Consider the following 26,823-nt stretch of genomic DNA (forward strand, 5'->3'; position numbering starts at 1 on the left):
TGAATGCTGCCCAATACAAATTTGTAAACTTTCCTAAAAGATTATTCAATTTTTGTTGCAATTTTTTTTTTTTTGGCTCATTGACTATTGTTGTTAGTGTATTTTATGCGTAGCCCAAGACAATCCTTTTTGGCCCAGGGAAGCCAAAAGATTAGACACCCCTGGATAGATCAAGCCAGCCACAACATTCTCTGCCAAAGCCTAATCCAGAGCAAGACCTTAACTCTCTTCAAATCTGTGAAGGCTAAGAGAGATGAGAAAGCTGGAGGAGAAAGGTATGAAACTAGCAGAGGTTGGTTCCTGAGGTTTAAGGAAAGAAGCTGTCTCCAAAATGTAAATGTGCAAAGTGAAGCAGCAAGTGCTCATGAAGAAGCTGAAGCAAGTTATCCAGAAAATCTAGCTAAGATAATTGATGAACAAAGTGACACTAAACAACACATTTTTAATGTAGGCGAAACAGCCTTCTAGTAGAAGAAGATGCCATCTAGTATTTCAGAGCTAGAGAGGGGAAGTCAATGCCTGGTTTCAAAGCTTCAAAGGATAGGCTGACTGATTTTTTAGGGGTTAATACAGCTGGTGACTTTTAAGTCGAAGCCACTGCTCATTTACCATCCCAGAATGCCTAAGGTCTTTAAAAATTATTCTAAATCTAGTCTGCCTGTGCTCTGTAAATGGAGCAACAAAGCTCAGATGAGAGCACATCTGTTTACAGCAAGGTCTACTGACTTTTTAAGCCTACTGTTGAGACCTACTTCTCAGAAAAAAAGATTCCTTTCAAAATGTTACTGCTTATAGACTGTGCACCTGGTCACCTAAGAGATCTGATGGAGATTAATGTTGTTTTCATGCCTTCTAACACAACATTTGTTCCATAGCACATGGATCAAGAAGTGACTTTGACTTTTAAGTTTTATTATTTAAAAAGACATTTCATAAAGCTCTAGCTGCCACAGATAAGTGATTCCTCTAATGAATCTGAGCAAAATAAATAGAAAATCTGGAAAGAATTCACCATTCTACATGCCATTAAGAACATTTGTGATCCATGGGAGGAGGTCAGAATATCAACATTAACAGCAGTTTGAAAGAAGTTGATTCTAACTCTTGTAGATGTCTTAGAAAGGTTCAAGACTTTTGTGGAGGATGTCATTGCAGATATGGTGGAAATAGCAAGGGACCTATTAATAGAATTAGAAGAGGAGGCTGAAGGTGTGGCTTAGTTTTTTCAGTGTCATGGTAACACTTTAATGGATGTGGTGTTGTTTCTCATAGATGAACAAAGAAAGTGGATTCTTGAGATGAAATCTACTCTCTTGGTGAAGGTGCTATGAACATTGTTAAAGTGACAACAAAGAATTTAGAATATTATAAAAACTTAGTTGGTAAAACAGCAGCAGGATTTAAGAAGATTGACTCTAATTTTGAAAGAAGTTTTACCATATGTAAACTGCTGTTAAACAACATTGCATGCTATAGAGAAATCGTTTGTGAAAGGAAGAGTCAATCTTTCTGGCAAAATTCGTTATTGTCTTATTTTAAGAAATTGCTATAGCCACCCCACCCTTCAGCAACCACCACCCTGATCAGTCAGCAGCCATCAACATCAAGACAAGCCCCTCCAATGGCAAAAAGATTACAACTTGCTGAAGGCTCAGATGATAGTTAGCATTTTTTTAGGGATAACTTATCTTTTGATTAAGGTTGTTCATTGATGTTTTAGACATAATGCTATTGCACACTTAATAAGCCACAGTATAATGTAAACATAACTTATATATGCACTGGGAAACCAAAAAAATTTGTGTAACTCATTTTATTGCAATACTCACTTTATTGTGGTGTCTGGAACCCAACCTGTATTATCTTCAACGTATGCCTAGGTATGAAAGTCAAATTTTATTTTCTAATACAAGTCAAATTTTATTTTCTGGTAGCTAAAATATAAATACAATTGACGATTGATTACTCTGTAAACATTGTAAACACAATATTCAACAATATGTTTCTAGTATTTTATACTTTTAAAAAATTGTTCCTTTTCTTCACAATGGAACATGTGTGCAATGGTCATCTGATCAAGACCAAAGAGTCGCTTCTCTTGGCATGGACGGTGAAGTTCATCTTTGCTTTAATTGTATCCAAATTATAAACATCCTGTCACTAACTTCAGAATTTTCATTTTTCCAGTTTTCAAAATTGATTATAAGTTCAAATTGCAATAAAATATTCAAATAAGTGTGCAAATATGCGGTAAAAAATACAGTGATATTATTGAAACTGCATATTGACATGCTGGCAGCCCCATGTACAGTAAAATGAAATACTTAGTAATTGATGGATTAAAGACTAGAATTATTAAAGTTGTTTTGAGTGTCAATCTCTCATGCAGAAAAGTTCAGGATTTTCAAATGTCAAAAGAGCTAAGTAGGAGATCACTTATACATATAATTGAAAATTACAGCATATGGCTACAATTTCTATGTCTGTTAATGTCAGACAAAAACATCAGTCCATATACGTTGAAAAAAATATAGAAAGTGGTTTATTGCAGAAGCACTTATTTGTGTGATACTAGGCCAATTCATGTCCATTGATATCTCAATATATTATCTGAGAAATCTGTCACCTTTGGTTCATACTCAAAGCCATACTCATAGCTCTGTTATTAACATAAGGTCTTCAAACTATTTGAAATTCTATATTTTGTTTATGGAGTGGCTTTACTCCCATTTAGCATGTTAAATCTTGTATGTGGAAGAATTAGAATAAGACATTTACGGGAAAAGAAGAGTGTTAAATCTCTCCAAGGTCATTAGATCCAAAATGTGATTCCACAGAAACTTGGAGTGGATCCAAAATACGATTCACCAAAAAGTGGGGGCAGGAGCCCTTGAAATCCTAAGTATGTGTGTGGATGTATCACACACAGAGTAAATAATTTGATAAAACCATTAATTACTTGAGTTAAAGAAATGAATCATCTTTGATTTTAATGTAACAATGTAGAAATTCCATTGTCTCCCAAATAATTCAGTTTATTTTGTATACATATGAGAAATATTTTTGATTTGTACAGAGGATGGTTAAAACTGAAAGAGAAGAAAGGTATAGATAACATAATCAATGATGATTCCATGGAAAGGGTGCCAAGGTCTTTTCACTTAAGATACGTAGTGTTGTAGAAATTGCTAAATAATGGCCACAACTCTTTGGGGAAAGCTTAATTGAGAGACTTAAGTGAGGAGCCCTGTCTTTGAAATCAGTTAGAACTTTGAGCTGCGAAGGAGTGGAAAAAGCAAGATTTACTCATGGACTCACATATACACACCCATATGTAAATTGTGCAGAGCGATAAGTCAACCAGTGATAGCTGCAATACCATGTGGCCAAGTCGTCTCCTTCTCCTCCACTGTTATGCTGACATAGGCCTTAAGGACAAATGAAAGTGAAATAAGCTGCCAGGTGCATTTTCTGGTTCAGGTGTGGTTTAAGCAACTGTGACTAGCAGAGTTCTATAAACATCAGCTTTGTCTCAGAATTGCAGTCTTGCAAGTTAGCCCTGCTGTCAGAAGAATTGAGCACAATTGTAGAGAGAGAAAGCTGAGAAACCAAGTTACTGTTCATATGTAACCCACAAGTCCTAGAAATCTGTCTATATAAATCCAGCAGCATTTTACACATTTAAAATATATATTTCTTTATTTATCTCTTATTTATTAACTTCCCTGTGTGCAAGTGCTCTATAAACAAGTAAAGAAGCCAACAAAAAAGGTTATTTTGAAAAGAACAAAAAGTCGAACTAGAGTGGGCTAGTTTTCTGATCAGATTTGTTGGCAGTTTCTGGGGTAACATAAAGAGAAAAGCACTTTTTTCAGTTGTGATACAGCTGTCTAGGCAGGCTTGATTACAAGTGAATCCTAAGGGAAATGACTAATAAAGAATTGGTAGGTATTGGGATTATTTTAGATATTCTGATTATTTATATGGCTCTTTAACCAAGTGAAAACTAAAATCTTTGCAGGCTAGATATATTATTAATATTTAATATTATTTGGCATTCGAACTAAATAAATTTGTGTCCACTTACACAATTGGCACAAAATTATTTCTGTTTTTAACCCTCTACTTTATAAGCGTCTGAGACTGCTTTTCTGCCACTAAATGTATGTAACAATTTCACTTTTTATGAAAAGCTGTTCCTAACATAACTAAACAAAATACATTTTCTTAAGACATTTTATTTATAGACTTTCACACTATTTTATAGTTGAGGCACACTACCCTTGTTAAATGTAGTTGGGAAGCTGTTTTAAAAGTTGATATTGGAACACACATTTATCATTTTTCCTACAGCATTTACTCTGCAAATGTCATCATGCACCAAGAGTGACTTTATTGCCTTAAATAGACTCAGAGGTGGGACAGGAGGGCACATGACACATTCAGCATTTCACTCCATGGGGCTCTTGTTGCCTGTGGTGTTTTTGTCTAAATATGTCTTTGTTATAAATTATACTACATTTCTGAAACTGAGGTTGAACGAGACTGAACCCTGCTTCCCGTGGTGTTCGGGGAATTATGTATGAGTGTTGTGAAGTGAGGAGGAGGAGAGTCAAGGTGAATAAGTAAGGGGTAGGTCGACAGATCTGTAGTTATTTCTCCTTTATAATTATACCATGAGGGCAGAACTGAATTTACTTGTAATGTAAGAGAATAGGTCTTATCCAAGACAGTGATGATACCTAAAATATGGAATAACCAACATGATGGGGCCAGTGGTAAATTAGAATATACAGACTCAGTGGCCTTTAAGCAGCTGTTATTTTACTGAAGGGGGTACAGGAAACAGCACATAAATAAATATTTTACTTACTTCACTTAATAAGTGTTATAAGTTAAAGCAGGGTACAACGATTAAGTATGGCAGAGAGAGTGGGTACTCTCTACAATGGGTAGTCTGGAAGACCTCTCAGAGAAGGTGGCATATGGATAAGATAGAAATGAAAAAAAAAGGAGCATTCCAGGTGGATGGAACAGCTAGTGCAAAGATCCTAAGTTGGAAATTAACTCAGGATGTTAGGTGTAAAGAAAGAAAACCTGTTGGATATCCAGGGAAGAGGTCCACAAACCAACTGGATATGTGAGTCTAGAGGAGAAGGGAGCAGTGAAGTCTGGATGTCTGCAAGTCATTCATGGATGTAAGACTGGACGGGATTATTCTGGGAGAGTAATGGGAGAAGAGCGAAGAGAGATGGCAACTCCCAAGTCCAAACCCTGATAACAGGAAAATCAATAGCTTTGATGACACTTGAGGAAAATTCTTAGTCTTCTGCATATCTCAGCAATGATTTTCAGATACCATTGGCACTAACAATAGTCACTATTTAAAAGTCATTTCCCCCACCTATCCGACATTTTCAAGAAAAGGAGATCCTCATCTTGTTGTAAGTTTTGCCTACCTTTAGAGTAGAGTGAGGGATGCATTCTTCTTGAAAAAAGAATATAGATTCATATTTGGATGACTTATTGGATGAACTTAAGCCTTACACTGTTCTGTTATATCAAGTTGTAAAATATAGACTTCAGCTTCCCAGGGACTGCTCTGAAATATATAGTTACTTCAATTTCACCTTATTGATATATGAAATATACATAACCATAATTTATTTAAACAGCCAATTAATCTTTTCTTGCTATTGAAATAAGTTTATATAATAACAAAACTGATACCAGAAACACAAGAAAAAATGAGTCATGCTTTATAGCTAATTTGTATCACTACTTGTGTTGAAAACACAAGACTTAGCAATTTATTTTTTATGATTAATGAAAATGCCAAGAATCTGTTTGCAGAATGACTTTAACATAATAAAATAATGAAAAATGCAAATTTTATGGAGAATCCCCAGAGACACTTGATACCACCTTTCTTCTTCTGACAAAGTTCTCATTTGAAATTAATATTTATGTTTTTGATATAGATCTGTCCATTTACCTAATCACTTTTACAGTACTCAGCGCATTTCTGGTTATTCTTTCTGAAGCCCTTTATAAATGGGTAATATTTTATATTACCAAAAACCTAACCTCGATTTAACATAAGCAAATATATGTTCAGATATTCACAATTTCTGTATGGGCATTATAATTCCTCCCCCCACACCGTGCCCACCCCCCAGCCCCCACCACTGAGACGGAGTCTCACTCTGTCACCCAGGCTGGAGTGCAATCGCGTGATCTCAGCTCACTGCAACCTCCGCCTCCCGGGTTCAAGCGATTCTCCCTGCTGCAGCCTCCTGAGTAGCTGGGATTACAGGTACCCACCACCATGCCCAGCTAACTTTTGTATTTTTAGTAGAGACTGGGTTTCGCCATGTTGGCCAGGCTGGAGTCCAATTCCTGACCTCATGATCTGCACACCTCGGCCTCCCAAAGTGCTGGGATTACCAGCATGAGCCACTGCACCCGGCCACGGGTATTATGATTTTTTTTTAATCTATTTTTTAGCAGTCTCTAGTTTATACTTTAGTCGACTCTCAGTCTGTTACCTTCAGTTATTAAGGCAGTATATCATTAGCTTATTTAACAATTATGTACTTACCGAGCATTTAGAATTGTACTAAGCAGACATAATCTCTGCCATCATAGAGCTCACAGTCTAGTGGAGAGGGTAGAGTATGATGCATTTAAATAATGCATGAGAAGGGATAGCATGTGTTGGGGATTACTGTGGGAGCTCCTTTCAGTGACTGTTGTACTAGCCCCCGAGTGTTAGGCATGACACTGTGTGTCAGTGAGCTACTTACTAAGCCCCAATTAAGTACATCTAGTTATTTTAATTTTTTTCCTTTGTGGGTCTGTACCCATATGGCTTTAGTTTGGATATTCTGTACTTGTTCATGTGTTGCTCTGTAAGAATTATCAAACTTTGATATGCAGGGTTTTGAATCACCAGTTACAGCCAACAGTCTGTGAATGAGAAAAGAAGTGGTTATTGTAAACTCAAAAATAACTGTTGAGGTACTTCTTTTAAAAAATCTTTCCCCATTGCAAAATAATACATATTCGTTGATAAACATTTGTTAAATACAGAAAAGTGAAAAGAAGCTTCAAAAAACCACCTGTAGAACCACTACTCAAAGAAAACCACCCTCATTGTGTGTGTGTGTGTGTGTGTGTGTGTGTTTTCCTTTTGTTTTTGGGTGAATTTTCTCCAATTATAATTTTGCTCTTATATAGTTTTGTAGCCTGCTTGTTAGCTACATAGCATAATAACAAGCTTTTCTGCATGTTATTAAAACCACTAGAGGCAGCTTTTAACAATCTTGTTTTGTTTTTGCATTTGAATAGTGGTGTCGATAATGTTGCTTAGTTAACTTAGAAAAAAAACGAAGCTGGAGACTCTGGGTTGGTAAACACATTGACTTGCTGAGACAGGGATGTGCTTAGAGAGAGCATGAAAGCTCCTCACTTCCTCTATACTCCTATACCTTGCCCTATGCATTTGGCTCTTCCTGAGTTGTATCCTTTATTGTATGCCATTAAAAAAATTGACAAGCTGTTTCTAAAATGCAAAGGGACTAGAATATCCTAAAAAATCTTGTAAGAGAAGTACAAAGTGGAGAACTTACATTAAGTAACTCTAAGACTATTAAGCTATAGTAACCAGGAATGTGTGATACTGACATATGTATCAATAAAGAGATCTATGGAACAGAAGAAAGAACCCAGAAATAGACCCTCCTTATATAGTTGTGTCACATTCAACCAAGGCGTGAATCAATTCAATGGGAAATAGACCCTCCTTATATAGTTGTGTCACATTCAACCAAGGCATGAATCAATTCAATGGGAAATAGAATTGTCTTTTCAGTAAATAGCCCTGTAACAACTGTATTATGTGTAAGTGTGTGTATAAATATATGTACATAATCGTATCACACCCCATATACGAAAATTAATTTGAGATGAATCAAAGACCTAACACTTAAAATCTAAAACTATAAAGCTGCGTAAGGAAAGTGTTTCATCAAAATGTAAAACTCTCTTGTGTACATGTTCACAGCATGTTAACCACAGACCTCCCTGAGCGCTGACTCATTGCTCTGCTTATCCCTGACCCTCTCCAGGACTTGAGGATATTGTGGTTGTTCACGTTATGGTCTTGAACTCATGACCTCAGGTGATCTGCTTGCCTTGGCCTACCAAAGTGCTGGGATTATAGGTGTGAGCCACCATGCCCGGCCATGGGTTTATGTTTTCTTAAAATTTATTTTTAGTTGTCTCTAGTTTATACTTTAGTCAACTCTCACTCTGTTACCTTCAGTTATTAAGGCAGTATTTCATTATTAATTTGAGATGAATTTGAGCAAATCTTTCCTAAGATGAGAGTTGAATATTTCATTCTTTAAACTGCATCAAAATGTCCCAGTAGAGAAGTGGCCTAGGCCGGGCACAGTTGCACATATCGGTAATCCCAGCACTTTGGGAAGCCAAGAGGAATGGATTACTTGAGCCCAGGAGTTTGAGACCAGCCTGGCCAACATGGCAAAATCCTGGCTCTACCAAAAATACAAAAAAATTAGCCAGGGATGGTGGGGCGTGTCTGTGGTCCCAGCTACTCAGGAAGTTGAGGTGGGAGGATCACTTGAGCCCAGGAGGTGGAGGTTGCACTGAGCCAAGATTGTGACACTGCTGACAGAGGAAGACCCCACCTCCAAAACAAACAAACAAAAAAGAAGTGGTCTCATAAAATGAGAGGAATGGTCCATGATGTGGTCTCTTGGGTTCTTTCTGGTCCTAAATGTCATTTCAGTTTATAAAATGATGGAAGAAGCAATGAATCCCAGGTAAAATGGCCCCAAATCTAGTTGGAGTGTTTCCAGACAGAAAGGTCCAGCTGCTTGTTCTCACTGTCCAATAATGAGATGCAGACAGACGGGGAAAGAAGGGAGTTTATTTCTGCAACCGGTTACAGAGAAAAGGCCTGAGTAACTCACCAGATCAACTCCAAGTTACAAGTTTTTTTCTAGTGCTTATGTACGTTTTAAGCCCCATGCCTACCTGTGGGAGTGCACCTACAAGCCGGAGTGTTTCATTCAATCTATATGTAATCTTTAACTAGAGTCTGGAGTCTGGAAGGTTTTCTCTAGAGTCTTGGAAAGTTTCTTAAGTGGGCCCTGGTACAAGGTATACGTGTAAGAATGCCTTTATTATTCAATCAGACGTTAGGGTCTAAGAAAACCAGGTGGGGTCATAATGGGTTTGTTTTCGTATTCCAGCTGTTGTACTCAGGCACCAGTTTCCCCAGTTCTTTAATGTTTAACTTATACATACATCAGAGTTATAATAGAAGATTAGTAGAAACTGACTCTTCTAGTGGCTAATGGGAACCTGGCCTGCCACAGAAGGCCACGGATTTTGAGAGGCTATAGGTCTATTCAGATTATATGACCAGTCTGGGCTGAGCACAGTGGGTCACAGGAGGAGGGGAACAAAAGGAGAAGGTGTAGTCCGGCCTTTGAGCAGCATCAGGGTATAGTTGGAGTGATCCAAGGCACACCCTGAAAACAGTGAGGGAAGTAACCCTTGCTGAGGAAGCTAGGACTGTGGGAAGGACACTAGATGGCAGTTAACAGACTTGAATTCTTACTCAGGATGTGACTTTCAGTGTGTGGCCCGTGGTGGACATTCGCTTCTTCCTCCGTAAAATGAGAGGCTAGATGGATCAGCAAGTGTTTCTTCTTCTTTTTTAAAAACCTGTCATTGGCCGGGCACGGTGCCTCATGCCTGTAATCCTAGGACTTTGGGAGGCTGAGGTGGGCAGGTTGCCTGAGCTCAAAAGTTCAAGACTAGCCTGGGCAACATGGTGAAACCCCATCTCTACTAAAATACAAGAAAAGAAAAATTAGCCGGGCATGGCAGTGTGTGCCTGTAGTCCCAGCTACTTGGGAGGCTGAGGTAGGAGAATCACTTGAACCTGGGAGGTGGAGGTTGCAGTGAGCCGAGATCGCGCCATTGCACTCCAGGCTGGGTGACAGAGTAAGACTCCCTCTCAAAAAAACCACAAAAAAAAACAAAACAAAAAAACCCCCCCAAAAAACCATGAAAAAACAAAAAAAATCCACCTGTCATCTTGTTTTCATTAGTTAAATACTTTTTATTGGTGCAAAAAAATAAATAAATGAAGCTGAACTTTGAAGGGTGATTCTGGAGAAACTGGGAAGAAGAGTAGGAGGCGAGTTCTTGTCACTCTGGTGTAGGAAACCACAACACACCTCACTGCTGAGCAAGCTTATGAACCTCACAGATCTTTTGAGCGGGCAAAACACATACTATTTTGGAATTCTGACATGAAGAAAGTCTCAGAAATCCAACTTGTTATCCTATAGGACCCTCTCCAAAAATGTGTCCTCTGCTTAATTATGCTCATAAAGAGGGGTTTCAGTTAAAAACAACACAACAACAACAACAACAAAAACCCAAAATAGAGGTACCAATTCTGTCTTTATGCAGCTTTATTATTAAATAAAACTCCGTCTTAGATTATTACCTAACAGTTTTTAGCAGTTTTTATGGCACATGTACACTTGAGGGCCTTTGTCTCATTTAGTCCACATAGAAACCCTTCGGGTCAGTACAGTTATTTTACCCTTTTTCCTGGTGAGCACCATGAAGCTTAAGGCCCTTAAATAACATGACTAAAGTTTTACAACCAATAAGTTTCAGAGTAGAGGTCAAAACCTGTGCCATCTTACCAACTATGCCGCAGAGCCAACCTGTGACTTTTGTCATTTGGTCCTTAATTCTACTTCTCCACTTCATATAATTGAAGACTACCCTTTAGTGCATCTCCTAGTGTTCTCTTTGGACTAAAAGTTCCAATTTTTCAACTATTCTTCATGACATAATGGGCTCCAAACCCTGCCTAATCCTGTGTGAATGTAGTTAATTTTCGATATAAATTAAAACCTCCAAATTTATTGCACTTGAACTTAATAATGTTCATATTGATTTATTATTTTGCCACTTTGTCACTATTTTACATATCTGTTTTGGCATCTAGCATGTATGTTTTTTGTTGATTTCTGCAGATTATATTAATGTGTCTCTATTTATTCATCCAAATGATTACTGATCAGGGCCAGAACAAGAATACGGCACTTTGGTATGGCACAAGACACAACTTTATCAAGATAGCCTTGTAGTTTAGATGTTGGTAAAATAATAATTTAATTTTATTTGCATTTTTAAGCCATGTATAATCCTTTGGAATTTGAGCATTCAGTATAAGCTGTCTCTGTAAATGGTTTATTTTTTCTTAATGAATTTGTTTACAGGAATTATTCAATAAATGCTTCCAAATGACATTGAATAATTGTGTCTTAATGTCATTAACATGTATTGGGTATGTTTTTCCCCCGATATCTAAAATTCCTATAGTTTATATCTAAGAAGGCAAATAGCAGCCAGTACAAACAAACCCTGGAATCATATTGGTATGAAAGTGATATTGCTATCCCCTCCCTCCAGTTAAAGTAAATTGAGGAAATTAAAGAATGAGTAGGTATTGAGCAAATGGGATTCCCATTTGAGATTTAGAAAATGAATTGGAAGTATGTTTATTGTTTTTATGAGTTTGATAAGATGGGTGATTCTACTGGTAATCCATCTGTGGAGATGTTTGCACCCAACACCCTGTGACTGAGTGCGTCATGTATTTATACGTTCTGTGACCTGCTGAATATCATGCCGTGCAGATGACTGTAATCTGTGCTATTGGGCCATGTTGTTATAAGTATTATTATGAAGCCAGCTTAGAATCTTTTAATGAGTTTGGATGTCAACATGAGATATCAAATTGCACTTGACAGCTTGAATATTATAGTCAATTTTTAATTTAATAGAAACTTCTTTCATGTTTTAATTGTTATCTTAAATTTCTGGTAATCAAATGAGAAGACAAACAATCTTGACAGCTGAAGAAAGAAAAGATATATGATTTTCAACTGTTGTGCACCATGGATAATGATTTTATATGAAAGAGACGTTGTGAAACAATCCTTTATGAAACATTTTCTTACATTATGTAGACAGACATTTTGATACATATCATAAAGTCAATTACCAAAAGAAATAACAAATTCAAGAATTTTTTCCCTCAATATATGAGAGTTTGCAAAGTATTTCTTAATAAAATTGCTTAATATTGAAGTTATATCAGATAACTAGTTTAACAATATCATTTAAGCTACAAAAACCAATCATTTCTGAATGGTAAATTTACTTGTTAATTTAAGTTTATTTAAAAATTTTGAAGGTTTCAAAATAAAAGCATTTTTGTATGCATTTGTATCAGCTGCCTAGTGCAGCTGTAACAAAGTACCAAAAATATTGGCTTAAAACAGCTGAATATATTCTGTTATGCTTCTGAAGTCTAGATGTTTGGAATCAGGGTGTCAGCAGGGCCATGCTCTCTTTGAAGTGTTCCAGGGGAGAATCTGTTCCATGCATTTCTCTTATCTCTGCTCTTGTAGGCAATTCTTGGCATTCCAGTCTCTGCCTCTGTAGTCACGTGCAGTTCTGCCTTTGTGTCTGTCTCTGTGTCCCCTCTCTCCTTACAGACACAAGTCATATAGTCATATTGGATTAGGATCAGCCATGGTCTAATATGACCTCATCTTAACTTGATTACATCTGCAAAGACCCTATTTCCATGTAAGGTCACATTCACCGGTACTGCAGGTTAGGACTTCAACATATCCTGTTGGAGGATGTAGTGCAACTCATAAAGCATTCAATAGTTGGAGAGAAACAGCTTAAGAGAGAGACTGGAAAATGGACTGCAGTGATGTTAGCACCTGTGATATTTTTTGTATTTGTTTCAGTCAAAATTCTGACTTTGGTTTATTGGCTTGCACATTAGGTAATTATAGCCTCGGACTTTTGATTTTAAAAAGTTGTAATTTCTCTTTGGAACATTTTCCCACTGACCTATTACATCAGAAGCCTATTCAATGAATTCTCTCAGGTCAGAAACCAGGAACAAACTGATGCTAGGTTTGGTTGTTTTATACTGCAGATGATTAAATAGTTACAAATTGTATGATATTGCTAATGGTATGAAAAAACATCTCTTTTCAAATCTTAAAATCTCTTATCAAATTTATTACATATTTATAGTAATTATACTGTAGCAGATTGTGAACATGTAAAATAGTCATCATCATCATCATAATAATAAGGTTGAAATGCATTACATTATTTATTCCTTAAAATAACCCAAGAAGATAAAGACTGTTGTTATTCTCCTCTCTACATCTGCCCAAACTGAGGCTTGTGGACATGTGTAACTTGTCCAAGAGCTTCATAGTAATTGATGAAGCAGAGTTTTAACCTGGCAATTTGACCCTACAGATGAACTCTTATCTTGTGTGCTATAGGTTTTTTTTTTTTTCTATCTAAGTCTCATGACATTGCTCATCAGTAAGATTTTTTTCATCAAACTTTTTATTTTGAGATAATTGTGGTTTCACATATAGTTAAGGGCAAAAATCCAGAGAGATTCCTTGTATCCTTTACCCAGTTTTCCCCAGTGCTGCTGTCTTGCAAAACTATAATACTGTATCGTAACCAATATGCTGATATTGATACTGTCAAGATATAGAATATTTCTATAACTACAAAAATTCCTCTGATTGCCTTTTTATAGCCACATCTACCTCTCCCACTGTCATTTTAAGAGTGCAGCATCTAACCAAATGGAGTTATTCAGCATGTAAACTTTGGAGACTGGTGTTTTTTCATTCAGCATAATTCTCTGGAGAGTCATCCAGGTTGTTGCATGTATTAGTAGGCCATTTATTTTACTACCAACTAGTATTCCACAGTATGGATGTACCATAGTTTAATATTCACCTGTTGAAAGACGTTTGGGTTGCTTCCATTGTCAGGCTAGTATGAATAGAGCTGCTATAAATATTTGTGTACAGAATAAGTTTCAACTTTTCTTGGATAAATCACCAAAGTGCAGTTGCTATGTTGTATGTTAGTTGCATGTGTCATTTTATAAATGAAACTGCCAAACTGTTTTTCCAGAGCAGCCCATGAATTGAAATCAATTTTTATGACTTATTTTATATCCTTTGTATTTATAGAATTTCAGTGGAATTTCTACTTGCTACAAATGACCCTAAAGCTCAATATCAAATGCAATTTTCAATTTTTTTTGAGGCATGGATTTGTAAGGCCAGTTTTTTTCTGGAATGAGTCATTTAACTGTTAGATAAGCCTAATGGTCTGCTCAGCTTACATGGCATAGTGATATCTTTTTTTTTTTCTCTACTCATTAACTCTACTGTGTATGATAAAAGAATATGCTTCCTGGGAGTTTTTAATAGTTATTAATAAAATAATTCCTTATTTTATATATATATATTTAAAGGCACACCTAATTAATTTTGTCCTCAAATAAAGCCCTCCAAATGTTCAGGGATTGAACTGCTGAGAGTGCTTTATTAAGTCTATAACTAAATACAGGTGATATTTAATTGCAATACTCACTATGCAAGTGCCATTACCCTGTAGTTCTCCGATAAAATTCATTTATAGATGGTTCCTTCACAAGTATTCCATGCAAATAGCTCTTATGATAAATATCTCTAAACCGTGGCTGGAACATAGCCTCTCCACCAGAACAATATAAAGTATATTTAGTAGTAATCTTAAGTCTTGTACATAATATTGTAACCTCATTGTTCATTCTGTTGTATGTTTTGTATAATATATTTTTCTGTGTGGTATCTGGCTATCGATTCGTCCTGTAATGGTAATTAATTATAAATAAGTTTCACTTCTTATTTCCAATTTTTTTCTTCAGATTAATTTATCTATGTTTTCATGGTTTGGTTTTCATGGTCCTTTCGAGGTCTGTGATTTCAGAGTTTACATAGTTCCAGAATGAATTTTTTACAGTTCCAAAATATTTATTTGCATAGGTGTAGCTTAGAAATAAGTAGTATTTTAAAAGTACTTTATGCATTTTAACTTCCAAATAGGTAACAGGTGTTTAACATCACATATATAGGAATTCAAAAGTTACATTTTAAAAATTAAATGAATAGGTTTGCAGGAAACTTGGATTATGAACAACTAGTAGTTACCTATGACTTAACAATTACAAATTACAGATGTAATTTATCATGTAATCACCAGATGCTTGTTCCTTCATTGGCTGGAATTTTCAAGTGAAAACTATACCTCAATAAACCTTAGGAAACTGTAAGCATAAGGATTGAGTCTTTTAAGTGAATGCAAATCTTATTTTTTAATTTTTTTTTTTGCTAACAATGAGCATTATGTGCAAAAGAGAACTTCAATGATTGTTGAAAGTTATTAATTAGTGGCATGATATCATGAATATGAAGTGAGCAACTTTATGAAGATTTGTCAACCTTGGCACTGTTGACATTTTGGGTGGGATTATTTCTAAATATGGATGGCTGTCTCATGCATTGTAGTATGTTTAGCAGCATCCTGGGTCTCTAATCATTAGATGCTAGTAGCCCTCCTCCGCACAAGTGATTCTATTTAAAAATGTCTCCAGATGTTGTCAGATGAGGGACAAATCTTCCCTTTTGAGAACCACTGAACTTGAATGAAATGTGATTGGGAAAAAGATGACATATCCTAGAATGATTGAGAAATTTATGAAAGTTTTAGGATGTATCCCAATACATGTCAATAGATTAATTTTAATTAAGTAACAAAAGAAATTTTATTTCCCCATGCGATAGCTTTTATACTAGCAGACAAGATGGGTGTTCTTCCTTTTTCTCTTGGAGAAGAGAATATTTTTGCAAAACTTCACCATTATACTATTTAGGGCAGGAAGACTGCCATCACCAGAATTCAGATGCTGCCATCCCCAAAGTTCAGATGCTGCATTGTGGAGCCTAGGATCCAGGTATAGTTCTAGTTGTCTGGGCTTGGATCAAATTATGACTCAAGCTGAGGGCTTTCCAAAAGACAGAAAAGAACATGTTCTATTTTTATTCCTGTATCATATTTAATCTTTGGGCTTTCTGTACTGTTAGACTTTCTTTGTAAAACTTCTGAGCTCAGAGATGGGAACAGGATTGTCTCCACTAAGATGGTAAATGGAGGCACCCTTTGTGTTCCATGCTCCAAGTTACCTTTTTAATGCTTATAGCACATCATAAATCTGTACCTTGAATCCACACAATGGAGATCATGACTTCAAAAGACTGGAAAGTCCATCATCTGATTGAGAGAGCCCATTCCAGTATCTCACACAGTGTGGAGTAGTGACTGAATGATTGAATGAAGAGCATTCTGTGGGCATTGTGAGAGATGGAATGTGAGCCTGCATAGGCAGATTTTGACTCCTAAGAGAAATTCCTGAATTATCTTTCATGTCTTAAATTTCATCTCGTATACTCTGTCAAGTCACTGAATCTCAAGGCTCCTTCCTTAAACCATCTCTGGAATACTCTGTCCACTTCCTCACTGCATTTTTGAACACTGAAACACTCTCCTAGCTACCTATCTCTTCTTCAGTCCCCTGCTACTGCCAGAATTGTTTAAAACAGAAGTTTTGTTGAATCACAAAACTTTGTGTCCTTCCATTCTTGGCTTTATCTTGTCTATTCAATTTTATCTCTTACTCCTGTTAAAAGGAACCTGTTTTCCAGCATGCCAGGTTTTTTTTTCTTTAATTTTTTTTCTTCCTTCATAATTAGTGAATGTACCAAACTCTCATATCTCTTCCGTGATTTTGCTCATGTTTTTATCCTTGTATGGGATGGAAATATTTCTTCTTGCCACCTGATCAGATTCTTACTCATTGCTCCGGGTCCAGCCGAAGCCCACCTCTTGCTCAGGGCTGTTCATAACTCATTTGCTCCATATTGATCTCTCCTTGCTTTTATTCTTAAAGCACTGAATATAGGCATTACTCGTTTTGGCCTTTAGCAATGTATAGCTTTCTTCAAAGTGGTAACTAATGTTTTGTGCGTACAATTTGCCTCCTCAACTAATTAATAAATTCCTGAAAGACCAGTGTTTTGTGCTCTTAACATTACATCTAGCATATTCTGTATGCCTGACAGGTACTCAGTAGAGACATTAATGGCTGGGTAGGCATTGATTGTTTTCTAATTCTCTTTTAATTTAAATTGAGATACCTTGGAAAAGGAAAATCCAACAGCAATCTGTAAGGGAAATCTGTGTAGCTTATTTGTGATAGATGTGTGAATTGTGGTGCTATTAATGTCATTTTGGATATGAAATATGTGTCATTTTGAGCTTCTGGTAATGGAAATGTGTAAATGAAAAAATAATAGTTGATATGTATCATAAAACATTCTGTTGCGGAATTTTAACTTGATCTTGATTTTCTTCTTTTCAAATACCAGATACTTCTCACCACTGCATGAATGGACATTTGAAAGTGCCATAGCCAAACACTTGCAAGCATGGAGACCTCATCAATGCTTTCCTCATTGAATGATGAGTGTAAATCTGACAACTACATTGAGCCTCACTACAAGGAATGGTATCGAGTAGCCATTGATATTCTGATTGAACACGGGTTAGAAGCATACCAAGAATTTCTTGTCCAGGAACGAGTTTCAGACTTTCTTGCTGAGGAAGAAATTAATTATATTTTGAAAAATGTCCAGAAAGTTGCACAAAGCACAGCACATGGTACTGATGATTCCTGTGATGATACCTCATCTTCAGGGACCTACTGGCCTGTTGAGTCTGATGTGGAAGCTCCAAATCTTGACTTAGGCTGGCCATATGTGATGCCCGGACTCTTAGGGGGCACCCATATAGATCTCCTTTTTCATCCACCAAGAGCACATCTACTTACGATAAAAGAAACTATTCGGAAGATGATAAAAGAAGCAAGAAAGGTAATAACATTTCGATTTTGAAAGGAAAAATTTGAAACGTAGAAAAGTAGAGAGAGTAATAACACAAATATGTATGTTAATAAAAGAATCTCTATATGTATAGGCCATGCCTATTATTTTTAGGAAAGTACCTATGGATACACAGGAAGGTTGTATTTCCTATATCTTGCATATATCCAAGAGAGTGGCATTAGGTCTCTGCTAAAGAAAAGAGATTTCCTTTTCTTAATAATGTACTCGGGAGATCTCTTCTCCCAGAAGACTGAGGTATGTTGACTAGGAATAAGATGACTCAACACTCATAATTTTAAAGCACCTAAATTTTTCTTCTTCTCTGAAAGGAAGTAGTTGGTGGATATGGTGAAGTTTTCTTTGTTCTTAACAGGACTGAATACCAATTCTTGCTCTGAATGTGCTTTATGCTATTAAATAAACCATACGTTTACTTATCTATTTTCCTGAGTTGTGTGGAAACAGTATAAAATCAACATAATAATGTAAAATTCTAAAGCAAGATTCTGAGATATTTAGCATTTTAAGGCTTTGGTGTTCTTTATCAAATATTTATATTGACTTATACATCTCACAGATCTTATTTTAGAACTTGGGTAAAACTGTAGGACTCTTTAATCAAGCAACAAAAGTTATTAAGAGTTTTATATCTACTCAGCACCATGGTGGGCACTTTGGAGACTACAAAAAAATTTGCCAAGCTCAATCTAGAGTTTTAAAATGTATGGGCAAGGCTGGGCATGGTGGCTCACACCTGTAATCCCAGCACTCTGGGAGGCTGAAGCAGGCGAATCACTTGAGGTCAGGAGTTTGAGACTACCCTGGCCAACATAGCAAAACCTCGTCTCTACAATAATAATAATAATAATAATAATAATAATAATAATAATAAGCCGGATATGGTGGCGAGTGCTTATAGTCCCAGCTAGTCAGGAGGCTAAGACACGAGAATTGCTTGAACCTGGGAGGTGGAGGTTGCAGTGAACTGAGATTGCGCCACTGCCCTCTAGCCTGGGTGACAGAGCGAGACCCTGTCTCACCAAAAAAAAAAAAAAAAAAAAAAAAGGTATAGGCAAAAAGTTACAATTTTTAATTATAAAGTGTGCATTTTTTAGTTATGGCTATGTGATACAAAAATTTAGATCTAAAAGGAACCTTAGGAAGCACACACGCATGACATTGCTTTCTTCTATGCCAATAAGACACAGAAATGCTTGCAAGAGCACGCTTTTATGAAGTACATCAATATAAGACCCTTGAATTCCTCAGTGACATGGCAGTTTGCAAGATAGGCAACTAAAAGGCTAACAATCATGTCGAGAGACACAGTGTTCTGAAGCTAATGTCAAATGCAAGCTTTGTAAAAATGAGGTAATCTTTTTCCCTAAACCTTTTGAGTTTAAATAACCTGTCTTTTCAGCTGTATTAATTCCCTTAACAGTATTATATTAAATAAAGTACTAATCCATTCCAGTTGTTAAAAATTAGCTATAGAATCAGGCTCACTGTAAGTGACCAAACTTTTATTGAATGAATTGAACTGTCATTCAGCTTTCTGAATTGAACCATGAATATTTTTTTAAACAGCGCTATCTTAGGCTCTGTGAACAAATTATACAACTGCATTTTGTAAGGCAACAGTACAAAATTTGAGGCTATATGTGAGTCTTTGTAATGGCAAAATAATAAATATCAAGTATTAATGTTTGCTGATTTTGTTTGGTGACATGATATGCTTTTGAAGCACAATGTTAACGGGAAATTGAAATCCATTTTTGAAAATACATCAGTGAAGATGAAGATTCTTATTGTAGTAACTTAGTAGTAATGCATTTATCACCCTGCGTGATAGCTAGTTTCCTTTGGGACATTGCATTATTGTGATACAAAATGTTAATTCAGGAGATATCATAAGTTTTTGGGCTAGCACTCACTGGGAACCGAACATTAGTCATGATCTTTTGATGTATTTTTCTTTCTAATGTGGCAGCTTTGTATTTAATGAGCCTCTAAAAGTAATATCTTCTACCCGGTCACTGTCCGTTGAGAACTCCCACTTGAATTAGCGAGCTGAAGAAATTGAAGTCCATACTGTAAAACAGTAATGTGATGTGTGCTTCTCTTTCATAAAATCAATGTGGCATGCAAATAAGAAAGATAATTGTATCTTTTTTTCTACTTATATAGCTATAGCTAAGTTGAATTTGAAAGAAGAGAATTATTTGATCTTGTAAACTGAGTATACTGCCAAATATAAATTATAACAGACGACTTCGATTTGGTGCACATGGTTTTTTTTTTTAATTTTATTTATTTTATTTATTTTATTTTTTGTTTTTAACACAGAGACAAGGTTTCCCTATGTTATCCAGGCTGGTCTCAAACTCCTGGATTCAAGTGATCCTCCTGCCTCAGGCTCCCAAAGTGCTGGGATTATAGGCATGAATCACCACACCCAGCTGTTATTTTTTAAGGTGTTAGGGACTGTGCTAGTTTCTACCCAGATGCAATAAATATTGAAGTCAAATTGGTTATCTTTGCATGGAATATGTATTTCTCAATTATTTTGGAAGATTCTTTATATGTCGCCATATCTACTTAAAGATTTTTGAAGAATTAAGTAATCTGGGAAAAAAAGTTATTGACCCCATTTTTAAAAAATTAAGATTATTTAGCTTATAACTGGACATGGTCCTGTGAAGAATTTTTAAAAGAACAAATATGAAATAAAAGCTTACCAGAACACATTGCTTTTTAAAGATTAAATGTGGTTTTCATGACTATCATTTACTCAACAGATGTCATGCTCTTATTATCTTTCAGAATCAATGGGAGCCTAATAGTCATCAGGATAAGCTTTCTGTTTTTGAATTTTTTTCAGAGGGTAATTTATCTTTATTGGTAACTCAGTGAATTGTCATGGCATTGTAAAGGGATGATCTTTTTTTTCATAAAGTATTTGGATAATGTATATGTTAATGGATAAAGTTTTTTTTTTTTTTTGGCTTCCAAATATCTCAGGGAGAATCTTTTGGTAATAAACACTGTAAAACTCTACAGAGATATGAAGCCAAACCAGTAGGACTAGACACCATCAAAACAGAACCCAGGAAAAGATCTCAGATAAGAATTTAAATCCATTTTCACTTTTGTGTTTGCAGTTGAGATAAGGTACTTGTGAAAATAATGCCATTTTATGGAAAAATCTTAAACTAATGAAAATAATATAAAAGTTATCTGCTTAAAGGCCCAAACATTTGAAGTCTGATTATAAGCACCAAGTTAACCTTCCAGTCTCTTATGAAAGGAATTAAAAATGATTCTCAATCTCAACTGTCTTTACTGGAAAGAGGTGAAACATTTTGTGTTTGTTTTTGAATTTCAGTAATTTATATGCTCTCATTTCTAGCTTAAGTTATAGAGTTAAATGAGCTCTTGATCATTTTGCTTTTATAAGCAGAATGTGATCTTTATAGTATTTCAAAAATCTATACTTTTTTACTTATTAATTTTATTTTTGCTAATTATCACTTAGAAATTGATTAGATATTTTTTGTTTATTTGTTTTGTTTTATTTCTTTCTTTTGTATGTTTGCTTATTTTGTTTGAGAACTTTCCTTTGGGAAAATTCAATTGTAGATAATATCTTACTTGTGCCCTAAAGGGACATATTTTAATTTACTGATTCTTTTTTTGAAACCCTTTCTATTTTTCACTTTGTGATTGACATAATTACATTTAGGTCAGACTTTACTTTGCAAAGTCTGATAGTGTCTAGCCAGACTTTTCCCAGGTAATTATTTGTCTGTCAAGAAGTGTTCCCAAGATGATATATGCACATATTCCTAATTACTGTGAACTCCTCTTATGAAAACATCCCCTCTAATTACTTAAAAAAGTCTTCTTTCATTAAAGTTTTTTTTCCTAGCCACTCAGTGGTACGTATTTACAAAGTTATAACTTCTGAGAGTCTTGAATATCTGAATGTTTAACCACAATGTTATTTGCATCTCTGTTTCCTAATTCTAGGCTAGCTTTTTTTGTGAGATGTGAATCTTACTCTTGTGAAATATGGGATCAAGACACATAAGCAAAAGTCTAGTGAGAATTAGGACAGAGTAATTCCTGATGCGCTCTGTACCACATTACCTGAGTTCAGGGCTTGGTTCCTTACTGAGTCACTATTCCTGGGTGTGTCTGTTATGGCCTTGGGAGGTATTAGTAATATAGAGAAATATTAACCATCAGTTGGCCCCACAGATGCAAAGAGGAAGATGAACAGGTGATGGGGAATCTTCTTGGGAGTGAGCTGATATTATAAAAGTAGAACTAGAATAGAGACTTTGTCACCAGGACTCTAACTAGCGTGGCATTAAACAAGTCATTGTACCTCCTCAAGTTTCTTCATTTATTTAGGAAAAGATATGAAGCAAAAATGTTTTCACATTTTTAAAATCTGGTGTTCCTATCCAAATCTCTAATACTGCTTACCAACTTAAGATTATTTTGATATGTTATATTCCTTGTTGAATTAGTTCGTGATAGAAATGATTTTTATTGTGTCGTGATATGTTACTTTCATCTGCATCCCTTTGCAACCATGTCCTGCCCAGCTAAGTGTTATTTATATGTTTATCTGTGCCTTCATTAGACTAGAATGGTCTCTGTCCTGATGTTCCTAATTTTTATTAAGAATTTCCTCTCTACCCTATCCCTGTCCCAACTCTCACTGTGAATTTTGTCATTCTTTGAATTTGAGTCAAAATTGATTTCTTCTTGGAAATAATATTTTGCTTAGTCAAATTTAATGACATTACTATCCTGGGACATTAGGTTGAACATTTCTTCTGTGAATAAAATGCATTACATGTTAATATATATTATGTTTGAGTGTGTATGTTTGAGAGACAGGGCATGAGAGGAGAAGGACGGAAAGAGAGAGGGAAGAAGAGATGGAGGGAAAGAGAGGGAAGAGGGAAGGTGGAAGAAAGGGAGAGAAAAGAAGGTGGGGAAGAAGAGGTGGAGGGAAAGAGAGGGAAGAGGGAAGGTGGAAGAAAGGGAGAGAAAAGAAGGTGGGAAAGAGACAGGAGAGGAGGGAAGGAGAGAGAAAGAAAAAGAGATCTGGTTAAAATTGCACTGACTTCATCCTGCCAACAATTGCTGTGTCTGTATGGCAGTACTCTGTCTTTAACAAACTCGTGGTGCTATACAGAGAGACAACACATTCCATATCTATTTTATGTTTGTTGAAGCAAAAAATTAAAAAAGTATGAAAAAATGAAAATGAAATTGTTATATGAGACTTCCAACTTGGTTGCACACCAAAGTCATCAGTAACTTAGAAATTTCAGATGTTTTACTCTGCAGTGTATTATCAGGTAAAGTCTAAGGATCCTCAGTGACTTGTATTTTTAAGAGACTTTATTTAAAAATTGACAACTGAGAAAAGAATTTAGCTTTAAAAAGAAAAAATACAGTTACTTATGGGTGTCAGTAAGTTTATCAGAGTCTTTGCGTTGCTAATACTAACCAATACCTCTATTAATAGTTGGAAAGAAATAATTTAAAATGCAAGTTATTTAGGAGTGTATATATATATGGTTTTTTTTTTTTTTTTTTTTTTTGAGACAGAGTTTTGTTCTTTTGCCCAGGCTGGAGTGAAATGTCACAATCTCGGCTCACTGCAACCTCTGTCCCCCCAGGTTCAAGCGATTCTCCTGCCTCAGCCTCCCTAGTATCTGGGATTATAGGCACCCGTCACCACGCCCGGCTCATTTTTGTATTTTCAGTAGAGACAGGGTTTCGTCATGTTGGCCAGGCTGGTCTCCTGACCTCAGGTGATCCACCCGCCTCAGCCTCTCAAATTGCTCGAATTACAGACATGAGCCACCGCACCCTGCTGGAGTGCATATAATTTATTTGATTGGGAGAAATGTTTTTGAGACTATTTCCTTTACTCGCTATTACTCTTTAGTATTTTTAAATTCTCTCTCTCTCTCTTTAAATATATATATATAAAATAAGCAGTGAGAAACAATTTTTGTAGGTACTGCACATGGTGTGTATAGTCCTCTGAGCTTTGAGGTAGTGTTACTGACTATGGTACAAAATGTAGTTCTATATATTTGGGGATCTCTGAAGTAGAATGTTTATTTTTTGTGATTGTTTATGTTTACTCATTCTTTCCTGTCTCTGGTTTAAAATAAAAACCAAACAGTTACTTATTGAAATGTGTAATATTTTCTGATGATACACCTATAGTAGTTTGTTGGAATGGCAAAGCTAATTGTCATCATAAAACCTTGTCATAAAATACTGAGAATTCCTAATGCCTAAACAACTAAATTCCAGAGGGGTAGAAATTAGCAGTTTTACACACTCAAATGCCTTCAGGGCTAAGCCACAAAAATAACTGCAAAAACTCTGCAAAGGAGAAAGGGCAGATGGTAGTCCAATAGGGAATGAAAGGAACATGGAAGAAGAGATAACTTGACCAGACTTAAGGCATTCTTTAGGCATTTGTTATAGAGGTGATAAGCTTAGGACCTTAGGTACACATTGAGGCATCTTATCAAAAGTTAACTTTCATGAAAATAAGGGGATATTACTTTACTTGTCTGTCCTCTCAATGAGATGTAAAAAGTCATGAAGGTTTGCCATGGGAGCCTTTTTGAGATGATGAGTGCTGACATTTTGGCACACTGACATTTTGCATTTTAAGGATTCTGCCTGCTGTCTTATAGTTGCTACAGATCCATCATGTGGCATATATTTTTATATCAATTATTGATTTATTTAACTAGTCACTCTTCAAATTATCTTGAAAAAAGTTGGGCGACTTTTATCCTAAGGACTGGAACTCACATCTGATTTTGAGTAATGAATTTATATTATGCAATTTAGTAACAATATCAGGTAACATGTATTGAGCACTTACATGTTAGGCACTGTGCTAAGCACTTTACATGCATTATCTTAAGTTGACCTTCATAGTAACCTTGTGAAGTGTGTCCTTTTATCCACATTTTACTGATGAAAAATACTGCGTTCACGTGGTAGGTTGGTCAGCGGTAATGAAGCAGAATGAAACCAAAATGATCATAACTAGAAAGTGGTAAAGATTACATATTCCTAATCGGAGGTGTTTGAAGACCTGGTTGAGAGGGTCTAAGATTGAGGTCAGTGGGTGTAGATGTGGAAGCATTGATTTCTAAATGAGTCAGGTAAAAAGTATCATGTGGTTGTTATTAGAAGTCAGAAGTCACTCACCTGGAACTGACAAAAGTTAATGATAAGTAGATGAGGTGCTAGTACCCAGAATGTAGACCAGGCCAGGAGGCACTGAAAGGAAATGCGTTTCTGAGTTCAAAGGTAAGGTAAATTTGAAGCAGGAAGAAAAGGAGAATCAGGTAATGAAGTTGTCCTTTGGCCTCTGCTGGGTTCAGCTATGAGGGAAATCAGTAAGTCTTTGGCCAACCTTATAGGTTAAAGGTATTGCAGGCCATTTATTCATTTAGCAGTTATTTTTTTAGTGCCAATGATGTATCAGATACTATTCTAAGTTCTGAGAATACATAGGTGATTAAAGTACCAAAGAAACCCTGCGTACCCTTGAATGAAGTTTACCTACAAATGGGGTTAATCAACTAATAAATAAGGAGTGCTAGCAGGAAGAAGCAAAACACAAATATGGTTGAGTAAAGGGAGCTGAGAGTGGTGGTGGAAGGTAGTTTGCAATTTTAAATAGGGTGCTCGGAGTAGGCCTTAACAAAGTGACATTTCAGCCAAGATTTGAGAAAAGAAGGAATAAGCCGTGCATGTATTTGTGGGCAGAACACAGGAGACATAGGGGAAGCTTTCTTGTTTTTTAGAAGAAGAGCAGAGACCAGTTGTTGGACCCGACAGCAAAGAGGAGATGAGTAGAAGATGCATCAGAGAGGAAACATGGAGGCTAGATCTTGGGGATCCCCACTGGCCATTTTAAGGAACTTGGCTATGATTCCTGTAAATCAGGAATCTACAGGAGAATTTTGAGCAAAAGAGAGACATCAATTTTAAACCTGCTATATTTTAACAGTATACTTCTGGCTGTAATATTGAAAATTGACTGTAGGGGACTAAGAATGAGCATATCAGATATTACTAAAATAATTCAGGTGCGGGGTGATGGTATCTTAGATGGTCAGATGGTGGCAGCAATGGCTAGTTTTTAGGTATATTTTGAAGGTAGTGAAACATGGGATGTGAAATAGGTTGAACAATATAAGACGACTTCAACATTTTTTGCCTGAGCAGTTGGAGTGATGGTATTGTCATTTGAGGTTGGTGTCAGAGGCCCCAAAGTTGGGATCAGGAAGCAGGCATAGAGACTGAGTTAAGGGGACTTTTAAGTTACGACTTCACCATAGCCTTTGGATGGTTGATCCGTAACCCCAGTCACTGACATCTGGCAACACACATGTCTAAGTATCTCTAGATGAGGGTTCACATTGGAACCCAAATAGAGTGACTTGGAGAACAGTCCTGACCCCGAGGACCTAGTTGTAAGTAACTTGGATAAGATTCAGATGCAAAGGAGTGGGTAAATAGAGAATATGAGATAAGAACATGACTGATTAGATGCTGTCCCAGGACCTAATAAAACAGGAGATTATCTACCCTGCTGAGAAGCAGAACCTCCCAACACTTAGTCTTTTCAAACAAACTTTTACAGGCAATTATTTCGCAATTCCTTTATGCTGGGTCAGGTGAGTGGAAGAAGGAGAAACTGGGAAGGGGTCACGTAGGAGGTCCCTTTTTTTAACAGGCCATTTAGATGGATAGTTTTGATAAGTAGGAGATGTATGGTGGAGAGCTGGGCATTTTCAGACAG

At 36.1% G+C, this 26,823-nt stretch overlaps 1 protein-coding gene across 2 annotated transcripts in view; it reads left to right on the plus strand.

Annotated features, from left to right (window-relative positions):
• The window catches only part of FAM83B (family with sequence similarity 83 member B), a 97,837-nt gene that overhangs the window by 5,815 nt on the left and 65,199 nt on the right, over positions 1-26,823 (plus strand). For both annotated transcript variants that reach the window (XM_518551.9, XM_009451491.5), the window contains exon 2: positions 17,436-17,939. In XM_518551.9, coding sequence (XP_518551.1) covers positions 17,496-17,939 — 444 coding nt within the window. In that variant the 5' untranslated portion in view covers positions 17,436-17,495. The remainder of the gene's footprint in view (positions 1-17,435; positions 17,940-26,823) is intronic.

This window comes from Pan troglodytes, chromosome 5, assembly GCF_028858775.2.
Source record: "Pan troglodytes isolate AG18354 chromosome 5, NHGRI_mPanTro3-v2.0_pri, whole genome shotgun sequence".
Taxonomy (NCBI): domain Eukaryota; kingdom Metazoa; phylum Chordata; class Mammalia; order Primates; family Hominidae; genus Pan; species Pan troglodytes.